The sequence below is a fragment of the Bacillus rossius genome, chromosome 1, assembly GCF_032445375.1.
Source record: "Bacillus rossius redtenbacheri isolate Brsri chromosome 1, Brsri_v3, whole genome shotgun sequence".
NCBI lineage: Eukaryota > Metazoa > Arthropoda > Insecta > Phasmatodea > Bacillidae > Bacillus > Bacillus rossius.
The window spans coordinates 368,390,833-368,404,524 of record NC_086330.1 but is presented as its reverse complement, the minus strand read 5'-3'; the positions used below and the strand labels follow the sequence as shown (position 1 = coordinate 368,404,524).

Genomic DNA, 13,692 nt, shown 5'->3' with positions numbered 1-13,692 from the left:
AAATTGACACAATGAAGAAAGCACGAGAGGACATGCAGAGCAAGCTAGTGGCTGCTCAAGAGGAAATAAGAAGAAGCTGGAAGATTCCAGCAGTGCTGGTCCAGCATAGTCGTCCTGATGCATCGCAGGTACGCTCAGTTGGACGTAAGTCCGGCGACCGAGCTGATCACGGCAGACGCTCGATGCTCTGTGTATTCTTTTTGTCTGATCCCTTAACTCTGTGTGTGTGGGATCCCCTAATTACGTTCGCCAGTGTAGTTACCACCGACTGTCCTTGGCGGGAAGGAAGCTACATTGTAATTTGTTTGTAAATGCTGTAAAATTACATATAGGTACATGTTAATTTTTAAATTTACATGAAATTAACTGAATCGCTACAAAAAAAATGCTCGCAGTAATACTGGTTACAGATTCTCTTCCCTTCTTGTGTTGTTCCCAGAAACACATTAGTTAAAGTTGTTTGTCAACCGTTCCCTGAATAACTTTCCAAATTAACTGCTAACGTTAAAAAACAAAAACAAATTATATTGTATAGCAAATTAAAGTCCAGTTATTGAATATTCGATTGTCTTTTCTGTGGTTTAAATTTTTTTTTTACTTGTGTAAAACATGAAATCTAAATTTAAAAAATTATTTTTTCAATTTTTCTAAGCGTTGACAACAAATATTGAATATAGTTTCCGAAAACGTATTTCACATATGCAAAAAAATCCCATGGGAAAGTGTAGGGGCAGGAATTTTTCGCGAATAAATCTCAACGCCTATTAGACTGCAACAAAGTATATCCGCATCAGCCGTTTCTTCCTTGTGACTGGTGGCCGTCTGCGAGAGAAGTCGTCGCCTTGTTTGACCGAGCCTTTCGGGACGCATTTCGGCATTTGCTTCCGCAGTGAATTGTGATTGGTTTGTAACAACTCACCTAATCACGAAACACAGACGATGCTACAGTGTTTTAACTCAGCTAGTCACGTAATCTTTTCGCGAAATATGCATGACACTAGGAATGCGTTGTACAAATTTACAATTATTTTACTTGTAGTAATTATAAACAAGGTGTGTACTGACCCTGGAAAACCTGGAAAACCTGGAAAAATCAGGGAATATTGTAATCAGGGAATAATCAGGGAAAAATCAGGGAATTTTTTCAAAAATCAGGGAATTTTTGTTTGGCAGGTTGTAATTGGCAATACTTTTTTGTTTATTGATCAGCTTGCTTTGACGTAGCATCAAGTGTATCCCCTCCCATTTTTATTTACCATTGGATTCGGAAGTGGCGTTAAATCACGTGATACAAACTGGTTCAAGCTGGTGTGTTATCTTGCTGATGTACGTGCTGCGGCATGTGCTTCCCGCGTTCGGATTACACAGACAGTAATTATGGATGCCCCCAACGTAAACTGGGCATTTTTGTTAGCTTTGAAAATACATATCACAGACATTCTTGGTGAAAATTCGCCATCGTTGCTAGAAATTGGTAGCTGTGGGCTTCATACGGTCCATGGTGCTTTCAAAACTGGAATTTCTGCTACACAATGGGACGTTGTTAGTTTTTTGAGGCACAGTTACTTTTTGTTTAAGCATGTACCTGCAAGGAGGGCAGATCACATTAGAATAACTAGATCAGAGCTTTTTCCCAAGAAATTTTGTGCAATCAGATGGTTAGAAAATACTGTAGTTGCTGAGCGTGCCATGAAAACGTTACCCCACCTAAAGAAATTTGAAGTGAAGTTTCTATTTCATCTGTCTTTCAACGTAGGCAGTGGAAAGTGCTCTTGAAGATAATCTTCTAGAAGTAAAATTTACATTTTTCCACTCTTTGGCATCAGAGCTGGAATTGTTTCTTACAATGTTCCAAAGAAATTTGTTAGTGAAGTTTCTATTTCATGTCTTTCAATGTAGTGAAAAGTGCTCTTGAAGATAATCTTCTAGAAGTAAAATTTACATTCTTCCACTCTTTGGCATCAGAGCTGGAATTGTTTCTTACAATGTTCCAAAGTGAAGCATCCATGGCACCTTTTCTGTATGATTCACTGGTAGACATTTTATTAGCTTTGGCAGGAACGTTTGTGAAACCAGAGGTACTGAAGAGCTTTAGGGAAAAACGCAATGTATCTCGGTTGGATGCAGATAACCAGGAAAATCTATTGACTGCTAACAAAATCAAGTTGGGTTATGCAGTACACCATGCCATCAAGAAAGAGAAAGTACCAGAAAAGTCTGTCCTGTTACTGAAAAATGTTAGGACTTGTCCAAAGGTTATGGTAAAAAAACTTCAAGAAAAAGTCCCCTGAAGTACAAACTTACCAAAGGAATTTCCTGCTTATGTCCGTCTATGGCTTTAAATTCGGGTGTGAGGAAACGGCGTGTGAAGTACAGTTTAGAATGTTGTCTTCGAAACAGGTGGCTATCAGGACAAGAAGCTGATAACATTGAGTGATCATATCAGTTGGTATGTTCCTCGCAAGATTCTGAAGCACTGTTCTCGTCTTTTTCTCGAGAAGATGGGCGCCTTGATCACTTGTGGATGCTCATTCTTAAGGCACATACAGTATTTGCCAAAACAGGCCTTCTAAAGTTTGTGAGGATGATGATGGAAATGCATCATTGGAAAGAGTATTTTCAGTGAATTCTAATCTGCTGACTGAAAACTTGCAGGAAGAAACACTGATTGCACAAAGACAAGTGTACGACTTTGTTCAACGTTCTGTAGGTGTAGAGCATGTTGATATCATCAATTCCATGTTACAGTATGTAAGAAATGCTAGTTGTAGGCGTAAGGAAGCCCTGCAAACAAAACAAAAAGAAAAGGAAGCTTACAGGCAAGAAGAAGGCAGAAAAAAGAAGAGTTGAAGAGGAGATCAAGGCATTGCAGTTTAAGAAGGCTCGAGTGTTGGATTTGGCTTGTTCTGAAGCAAGTGCTATAGACACAAAAGTTGAGTCACTGCGAAATTGACGGGAGCTTCCTTTTACTAATGTTTTTTGCAAATGTAAGTTGTGAAATATTTGTAGCAGAATGTTTTATTTGCCATCGAGTCACTTTGGCCACGTCTAGAAGAAGGTAATATTTTTACTAATTTAAGTAAGTTGAAATACTTTGAAACCCATCAATGTATTGTTCTGCAGTTTTTTCAGTTTCGTGGAATGTCGTAATTGTGTTAACGAAAACCTGGAAAAATTCAGTTTTAGACCTGGAAAACCTGGAAAAATCAGGGAATTTCATTTACTAGATCTGGTAGACACCCTGTATAAACTAATTCTTGGCAACTGGTTTCCAAAGGCATTTTTTCGTAATGGTAAAAAAGAAAAATAAATTGCCGGTTGAACGAAGCTTGTGTCGCGCAGTTGCAAGGCGTTCAGCGGTGGGTTCCGAACTTTCTACCGGCGGTCGCACCGGAAGAAGAGAGGCGTGGGGGCTTCCGGCTGACTAGCCCGGGGGGAGGAAGAGGGGAGAGAGCTTACAGCCACAGCGAGCTGACGAGAGGTTCACGCTACAGTCAGCTGCGGTGGCTGCTACCGTATCAGTGATGCATAGGGACCGGAAAAATTCGCGGGTTCAGTGACCTCTAGGATGAATTCCATAGTTCTACGTAAACTCGGTCCAATGCCACCCACTCATTGGCTGCTGTCTTGTGAGACGACCCAACGTAGCAGCCTGTGATTAGATAAAGCGTTGGTTGGGTATTTCTCATTGGCCCAGAGTCATCCAGGTGAGTTGTGAGCCAATAGCAGAGGCAGCACTGAGTTATAACTATTTGTATTTTAGCCTGTCGCGAAATGAATTCGCGAATTTTTCCGGTCTCTACGTGATGCCGATCGTGAAGTAGAAAATGTCTTCTTTAACTCTTTCAGTCACACTTTGCCAATTCCTAATACAGACCTAAATTAATTAATTTTTTTATTGCAACTAAACAATTTATTTTTATTTTTGTGGTAATTAGTATTAATGTATAATTATGTTATAATAATAAATAATAGTAACAATAAAAACCATTTATTTCATAGTCATAAAGTATATTGTCCATCAGAATGTAGGTACACACACATTCAAGGTTTGATAAACTCGATTTATCATTGATGAGATGTATAGATTGCCCACTTCAGTGATCGAATGGACTGAAATGGTTAAGGTCCCAACACACACGATCAGTCCAGGTGCTCAGTTTGGACCGAGCAGCCAGAGCTGACAGTTTGGCCTTCCCCCACACACGATCAGCCGGCTCATGTACTTTTCGCGAAGTTATCTTATCGCTGATTAGAATGCAGTAAGGTATATACGTGTTAGTGAACGCTTCCTTGTGATTGGTGGCCGTCTGCAAGAGAAGCCATTGCCCGGTTCGGCCGGGCCATTCAGGACGATTTTGCTTCCGCGCTGGATGGCTGTGATTGGTGTGCTGACGGTAGAAATAAATCCAGCCAACCACGGATCACAGACAATGCTACAAAGTTTTAAGACACAGCTGTTCTGGAAATCTTTTCGCGAAAAATTCATGGCCCTAACGATCTTAGAATATGGAAGGAAATTTTTAATTTGCTGTTGCAGTTGCACTTTTAGTTATAAAAGGGAGGGGAAAAAGGTGGTTGCCTGTAAAGTCGGTTTACGGACGTCATAAGAAAACATTGATGAAAAATTGGATACTTTTTAATTTTTAAATATTATTTACAGTTATTTTGCAAATTTAATTATAAATAATTTGTTTAAATATAATCACGAACAATTAGTTAAAAAGCTCGCCTTAACCTGTTTGATATCATAGAAGCTTTTCTCGCACGGTGGTTGGCCGGTTTTTGCACGCTCGGCTCAGGCGGAACGCGACAATTTTTCGTGCGTGTAGCCGGCGTTCGTCGATTTATAAAACGTTATCACGTCAAAAATCAAAACTAAAGAGTATAAACAAAGATGTCTTCACGACCCTCAGCTGATGGACTGATTTTTTGGACAGACAGTTTGGATTGGCGAGACGCTGGTCCCACACACCGCAGTTTGGACTGAGGGCTTTTCGGGCCCACAGTGCGATTTGACAAGAAGCCATCGGTTTGTTGGTCCATCAGTTCCAACTGATCAGTCCACCGTCCTTGCTCACACAGGGCAGTTTCGACTGTTCAGTTCCGACTGGTAAGTCCGAACTGGAGACCGGAAAAATTCGTGAATTCATTTCGCGACAGGCTAAAATACAAATAGTTATACCTCAGTGCTGCCTCTGCTGTTGGCTCACAACTCACCTGGATGACTCTGGGCCAATGAGAAACGCCCCGACCAAAGCTTTGTCGAATCACAGGCTGCTACGTTGGGACGTCTCACAAGACAGCAGCCAATGAGTTGGTGACATTTGACCGAGTGTACGTAGAACTATGGAGTTAATCCTGTAGGTCATTGAACCCGCGATTTTTTCCTGTCCCTAGTCCGAACTAACAGTTCTGGCTGATCTTGTGTATGAGTTGTGGAGGGGGGGAAGGATTTAGGACCACTTTTAAAGCAACCACGCCAGCAAAACAGGCTTACGTCTTTGCGCCAAATTAACCATTTATTCGTGCAGGGCTGATTCTGCGTTGTTTTTTAAAAATAAATGTTTCGGTGGAAACATAAAAAAAATATATATTAAATTTTTCTCAGTTGGAATCCTTGACGTATTTGGGCCCTTACCAGGTGGCCACACAGTTACCAATTTCCTCAAATGTCGAAGTCTTCTTCGTGCATCCATAAAACTGAATCTTCGAACAAACTGCGTTTGATTCTGTATTCAGATTTTTAAAGATAAATTAATTCTATTACTTATAAGTCACAAGCAAAAATTGTAAATAAAAAAAATTGTTGTCTGTAAAGTCGATTTACGGACGATAGTTTAACGTGAGAACGTCATAACAAAACATTGATGAAATGATTGCATACTTTTATAAATAAAATTGAATCATTTTTATTGAATTATCACTATTTTGTATGGATACAAAGAAGGAGTGAAAAAAAATGCCCTTGCAGTTGATAAAAAAGTAGTAGTAAGATTAAGAAAGAATTTTGACTTTAATCTCCAACCCAGACGCTCGTGGTGCGCTGGGGCCGAGATTAAAATTCGTCGAGAATATTTTACGTTTTTATGTCTTCCAGTGCTCAAAATTATATGGAATTGTGGCCCCGGGCACGAAATTTTATTTATAATTCATTAATAATAACGCCCCTCGCGATAAACAAAGGAAAATATGTATTAACGAGTGCCTGGTTGCCGCGGAAGCGGATAGATAGCGCGATTCGTTCGGTTCGCGTCCGTCACCGTAGATGACAGCACCGTAGGGGAATAATATTATTTTGTTTTCATAATACGAATTTATAACAAATACGCATCCCAAATACACCAAACTTATTTATAATGTGTTACAGTATTTTTTTAAAACATTGTGCTACACTTGTCGGATACATCTAGAAATTTCATTGGCTGAAATTAATTAACAGTAAGATTTCAATCTTGAACCGATTTCGCACAAGTCGTGCGCTGGCCTGCTGTGCGCTCGCTCACGTGTTTTTTTTTTTTTTATTGTGAACCCGGGCTAAGACCATGGAGCATGGGGGGGGGGGCCGGGGCTAGCACTGTTTATTTTCATCTCAGTGCGTGAAATAAATATACGTACTCGCTGTGGTTATTTATAAGTTAAAATAATTTTATCAATAAATCTTAGTTTGGACTTATAAAATAGTAGCTGTATTGTCAGGTTAAATAACATTCTGAAAAGATTGTAGATAAGAAATAACCATGCATTTATAATGTAGCACGTGACTGTAAAATTGTGGGGGGGGGGGGGGGGTGTTGTCTCTGATCCTGGGTCCAAGGCCCGTGATCGAATGTGGAGGCCATGCGCTGGGGCCGGTGGTCTCCGCAGCGAGGCGGCCTGACCGAGTTACGACAACGGGCGCGCGGCGACAGCTGTGTGCAGGGGCGGGCTATCAGCGGCGTAGGGCACCAGCGGGGGGGGGGGGGTTGGGGGGGGGGGCGACCACTCCCGTTATCTCACCAGGAAGAGCCGGGCGCCCGCGCCGAGTAACGAGTTTCCCCCATCAGCCTCGTTTGTCACGCCCCAGCGGCGGCGGCGCGCTCCGGTGGCGTCGACAAACAGCGCACTCGCCGCGCCAACACAACCATGCTGTCTGTCCCGAGCGCGCCTGGCGGGACGTACCGTAACCCTTCAGAGGAGACAGTGCGGTATATGTCGCACGGCTTTCTCGGCGGTTCTTCCTATGCGAGGTGATCGAACCACCGGAATAAGTACAAATATGTTATATGTGCACCGGCACTAAAACTAATTTGATTAACGGAAATTTAAATTTAATTTTTATATATACTCATACAATCTATATATAAAAATTAATAATATATATGTAATGGAATGACGCCTTCAAGCCAAAATTAAAAGAATTTTAAAAGAAAGTATTTTTTTAATAATATTATACGGAAAGAAGAACTTGGAAAAGAAAATTCCTTCTTGCACACCCCTCGTGGTTTGTATGAATAGGAGAAAAGTTAGAATAAACGCCTGTAAAGAATAGGACTAGTTGTCTCCCCCCTCAGGGGTGTCCGGAGCTTAAGGGGTCCGCCCAGTCAGGGGCGTATCTGTGTCGGCGAGTGCGTCTGTCGCTGGTGTCGACTCTGTCCTCCCGTCGTGCGCGGGACAACTATGAAATTTAAATGGTGACCGTAACATTACATGGCGGAGAAATGAAGATAAAAGGTGTGCTGCGAGTCCCTTAAGTTCTTTCAAGAACCTATACCTAGAGACCGGAAAAATTAGCGGATTCATTTCACGGTGTGCTAGAATCCAAACAACTGTATCTTTATATTGCTTCTGTGATTGACTCACAGTTTATCTGAAGGACTTTGAGCCAATGGAAAACCTTCAACCAAAAAAGTATCGAATCGCAAGCGTCCCAGTTGACAGGTGTTACGAGTCAATGGCCAATGAGCAGCTGGCATTTGCCTGAGTGTGTAGGGGATTGTGGAGTCTAACCTAGAGGTCATCGAAAGCGCGAATTTTTCCCGTCTCTACCTATACCGGTTGTTTTACGCCCAAAAATTACTCTTTTTACGCTTTTTGTACATTTTAACTTTTCTAAACATACCGTTTAAAAACCTAATCCGAAAATTTAAGTACTTTTCGGCCCTCAGCGGATTTTTTAAATGCTTTTCGTAAACAGACCCCACTCGGATATGTTGAACAGTTTTCAAACGGCATCGTTTTTTTTTCTGAAGCTCTGCGCACCGTGTGTGTGTGTGTGCTCGGGTAGGCGGGGGCCTTAAACAACGCGATTTCAAAACTACTCAATGTTGCGATGTTGAGGTGTGATGATCACGAGAACTATAGCTGCCCGCGTGAAATAATAAGTTTATTTTTTCCCCTCGAGGCGCTCACAGACTGTTGGTAAATACGAGGTTGCAGCAAGGTACAGAAGGCCTGGTGGATATGGATTTATGATGCCTCGACGTGCAAAAAAAAAAGGTTGGGGCAAGTAGTAAAAAAAATTATAATTATGGCAAAATAAAAGATGGAAAAAAAACCCAAGATGGGAAGGCCTGATTTGCCTCAAAGATCAAGGAGATTACAAATTGTAGCAGGCGGGGATCTCGTTCCGGAGGTTGATTCCGAAAAGGTGCAGATCAGCGGGGAGGCACTTGAATGGGACAACGCCCTCCATTAGTTGGTCGCCGGGTAATTGAAACAGTAGCGCTGATGGAGATGCCCCACGCCCTGCAGTCGGCCCTGCCATCGCTCGCCCAGGGCAGCCACCACGCTCGAGCGAGCCGCGATCGAGGGCGGGACCGTGGGCGCAGGAGGGCGCGAATGAGGGCGAGGTCCTTGGAGGCTCCCCTGGTCGTCCCGCCTGGCCGCGCCGACGGGGGCGGCGGCCTTGGAGAGTCGACAACCCTCAGAAACCGAGTCTCCCAGAGTCTAGGAACACCCACCGCTCCCCACCAGGCCGGGAATCAATCCAACCACCAAGCCCAACACCTTGCTAAGGACCGGAAAAAATTCGCGGGTTCAATGACCTCCAGGATGAACTCCATAGTTCTACGTACACTCGGCTCAAATGCCACCCACTCATTGGCTGCTGTCTTGTGAGACGTCCCAACGTAGCAGCCTGTGATTCGATTGGTTGGGTGTTTCTCATTGGTTCAGAGTAATCCAGGTGAGTTGTGAGCCAAATAGCAGAGGCAGCACTGAGGTAAAACTATTTGTATTTTTAGCCTATCGCGAAATGAATTCGCGAATTGTTCCGGTATCTACACATTGCGCATCAGTCCGGAAACCTCCACATTCTAGAGACAGCGGTTTCCCAAATAGTGGGTCGCGGAAGGGTTACAGGTGGGTTCGCTACTTGATCCATAACTATCAGAAACCATCGAATAAACCATCAGAAAATATAACAAAAATCGAAATTGTGTGCAAACACATATCTATTGTTAAATAAATAACTGTTTTGCTACAGTGTGCTTAGCCATTTTGAATTCAGAACACAAATTGTTTATCAGTATCGGTATCTTTAAAAAAAAGCAAATATGCGCAATATTTGATGGTAAATCATATATGCATAAGGAAGGGATACGATAAAAATAAGGTTTTTTACTCCACCATGGACCGATAGACCGTGGAGGTATTCCTATAAGGAAAGGTGGGTCTCCAGCTGAAAAAAGTGTGTAAACCACTGTTCTAGACATTTCGCGCCTGAACATTTGATTAAATCCTTTAATATAAGTGTCTAATATAAACTGAGATGTGCTCTGTCGTTTACAAACAACTTTATGGACGCCCGTGGAACGTGTGGAGGATTCGTGAGTAGATCGCTGCCGCACACGTCCCGACAGTGGAGTTTGTGGGTCATCGCTGAAAGTGAAATTGCTGCTAGCGATGTGACGGAAAGTTAAGACCGAGCACGTAGAGGCGACCGATTACTTGGTACACATGCTGGCGTGGTCCTTGCCGCCTGCATGCTTCTGTGCTTTACAGAACGGTAATGATGTCAGGTTAAGTGGGCGGCTTACACAGCTCATAAATAACGGATAAGATCACAATGGACAGTGGGTGGAACGACGGGCGCGTTGTCGAAGGTGAGGAGTGAGGGGGGAGGGAGGGGAGAGCAATGAAAAGCGAAAACGGTTCAGGTTTCCTTAAGAATCGCGCAGCTTGCCATTCGCGGGGCGATCCGCTGGCCGGTGGGGGTAAGACCCGGAGAATCAGTTGACAAGTCCGAGCCACTTCGTGGCCACCCACCAGCGCCGGGTGTCTTGTCCGTAACTCACCGCATTTGCAAGTGCGAACACACTTCTCTCCGCTCGCTTTCTTGCGGGGTTTCTCCTCCGGGCCTTCCTGGCTGCTAGAGCGGGCCCCCCACTTCCTCCCAGAAGCTGTTGGCTTGTCCGCGAGCAAGATGACTTGGGTCGCCTGAAGACAAGCTCGCCACACCCGCGATGCGAGGATCATGTACCTCGCGTATTGTGCGTTCATTGTGCGCAGTCTCCCTGCAGTCCATGCTTCGTGCTTGAAGAGTTCACGACCAACCGACTGTACACATTGTTTTGCATTCGAAGAGAAGCCTAAGATGTACATCAAGTTCTGTCCCTGCCCGAACACGCCCGAATATTCACCTTCGGCCAACCTCGGGATTTGTTTTATTTTTGTGCAGGAAAAATTAACTCAAATATTAAAAGTGGTCGGTTAGTTTAGCTACATAAAAACAATTTAAAACACTATGGACGGTCAGTTAGGTTAGTATAGCTACATTAAAATAAACAGAGAAATATAAATATATATAAATAAACCTGAGGTTGGCCGAAGGTGAATATTCGGGCGTGTTCCGGCAGGGACAGAACTTGATGTACATCTTAGGCTTCCCGCATTCGAACTATCAGCGACAGACAAAAATGCTTGCAATAGCCCAAATAGCAATGCAACACAGAGGTTTTGTATCTTGCTGGAACTTTGGAGGTACTGTCGTCTCTATTCTCTACATGCATGGAAGTTTGGCAACCACGCCTTAAACGTAGGAAATTATGGGTTTTGTATTCGTTCGCCCATCTCCGAATTAGTTTTACTACCTCTTTCCAGTGCAGCCTGATTGTGGCCACAGTTCCTAAATATTTACCTCTCAACATCCCCTCAACATGGTGATTAATAATTAACATCAAGCCGTTTGTGAGTTTTTTTGTAGCTTGCATACCAAATAAAAACTCTATAAAATTGTGCTTTCGCATGAATCCCAAATACAACCTTTTACGCACAGTTGGCTCTCAAGGGTTTTAAAACTTAACCCACATATGTTTGCTCGGTCTGTTTGCATCCATAAATTTGTTTTCTGTGTGACACATCCAGGATCATCATACAGAGGAACTAAAAAAAATAACTATCTTATCAGTTTTATGAGCGACAGTGGTGTATTGGTCAGACTACTCATTGTTCTGATCGAAGACAGGTTCCAGACCACCATCAACGACACGCTGGCACAAGCGACAATTATTTTAAAGAGTTATAAAATTAATTTCATAATGGTTTCGTGTGGTGGGGGATGAAAGAACAACACATTAACCAGCTTTTGATCCGGGGAAGGAAATCCAAAAAATTCCAACTATCCGGCCGAGAATTGTACTGGAGTCCCATGAGCTAACACAGTTTTGTACCCGTAGTGAGTTGCTTGTGCCTTGTTGCAGGTGCGAGGTGTGCCTGAGAGGGCACGACAGTCCACCGGGAGCCACGGTGATAGAGACAGCCCCGGCGGCACCGATGCTCGACGGAGGGCGGCCATGAGGGAGTCCCTGAGGGCCCGGGCGCCGGGGGCGGCGCCGGGGCTGGTGGCGGTCTGCCCCCCGGAGGAGGCGCTGGCGTCGCGCTCCAGCAACAACAACAACCCCTCCTCGTCGTCGTCCACGTGCTCGGCGTCGTCGTCGGGGGTCGCGGGCCGCCAGCACTCCACCATGCCCACCTACATGCCGCAGCACCCGCGCGCCGCGCGCCCCATCGCCGTGCGCCACTCCGCCAGCCTCGACCTGCAGAGGAAGGACAAGGTGCGGCTGCACACTTTGCACTTCATCATTTCATCAGCTGGACGCACCCATGAACCCATCATGCTACCATACTCGTGTGCATACCACAGCACCCGTTATCGTCATGTCGGCCTAGGTACAGCAAGCAGCCACTCTCAGCCTGCAGAGGAAGGACAAGGTGCGGCTGCACACTCTGCACTTCATCACTTCATCAGCTGGACTCCATTCTTTTATACGCACCCATGAACCCATAATCCTACCATACTTGTGTACATGCCACAGCCCCCGTTATCTTCATGTCGGCCCAGGTACAGCAAGCAGCCACTCTCAGCCTGCAGAGGAAGGACAAGGTGCGGCTGCACACTCTGCACTTCATCACTTCATCAGCTGGACTCCATTCTTTTATACGCACCCATGAACCCATAATCCTACCATACTTGTGTACATGCCACAGCCCCCGTTATCTTCATGTCGGCCCAGGTACAGCAAGCAGCCACTCTTAGCCTGCAGAGGAAGGACAAGGTGCGGCTGCACACTTTGCACTTCATAATTTCATCAGCTGGACTCCATTCTTTTATACGCATCTATGAACCCATTATCCTATCATGCTCGTATACATGCCACAGCACCCGTTATCTTCATGTCGGCCTAGGTACAGCAAACAGCCACTCTCAGTCTGCAGAGGAAGGACAAGGTGCGGCTGCAGACTTTGCATTTCATCACGGAGCTGGACTCCATTATTTTATACGCACCTATGAACTCATCATCCTACCATGCTCGTATAAATGCCACAGCACCCGTTATCCACATGTCGGCCTAGGTACAGCAAACAACTACATTTAGCCTGGATAGAAAGGACAAGGTGTTGCTATCCAACACACAACATAGACTTTTAGGTTTCCCTTCACCATTAGGCTAGACTTAAGTGTTTTACATACTCATAAGAACATAACTCTCCGCTATAGCCACACTAGCATACCACTGTATCACTGCTCTGCATACCAATATTTCCCAGTGACAGTCATAGTGGGTCGCCAGAAGAAGAAAACCCAAATTATGGTTATCACTTTTGAAGCTTCTTATCTAATTACATACCACCATTGCAGTACACAACAATCATGAACTTTTTAACTTTTCAATAGTTGCTTAAGACTTCAATTGACGCCGTGAAATCCATATATTTGATTGACAAATTTTTTGCCCTTCACTTTGGGTTTGCTATATCGTGGCGTAATCAATGATCAACCAATCACATTTGTTGAAAAAGTGATACATATAGATGAAGATTAGCCTCGTGGTGGATTGAAGTCAGGTTCTTCATTAATTTATTAGCAAATCTTGAGCCAATAATGAAAATGTAATAAGTTGAGTGAAATAATTCCTTTTCGGTAAAAATGGGATTGGGAAATCTCTCAGCTAAAAGACAGACGTCTCACAAGTTTGTGATATCCCTCATTACAGATGGTTTTAGTGAAAATATCCCGAAAACACACAATTCTTTGGGGCACGAGATATTATGGTTTAGACGGCAGTCAATTTATTATTTGCTACATGGATGTGAGCCAGTTTTTCACTAAAGATAGATGATGCCCTTGTTACTTTAAACTACTGGAGACTGCGATGTGTGGTCCCAGGGTACGTATGACGTACAACTAGTATATACGTTGTGGACTTCTGG

The 13,692-nt window shown here is 43.9% G+C and overlaps 1 protein-coding gene across 2 annotated transcripts in view; it reads left to right on the top strand.

Annotated features, from left to right (window-relative positions):
- The window catches only part of LOC134528415 (uncharacterized), a 217,300-nt gene that overhangs the window by 157,514 nt on the left and 46,094 nt on the right, over nt 1–13,692 (top strand). For both annotated transcript variants that reach the window (XM_063362015.1, XM_063362016.1), the window contains one exon: nt 11,682–12,035. In XM_063362015.1, the coding sequence (XP_063218085.1) occupies nt 11,775–12,035 (261 nt within the window). In that variant the 5' untranslated portion in view covers nt 11,682–11,774. The remainder of the gene's footprint in view (nt 1–11,681; nt 12,036–13,692) is intronic.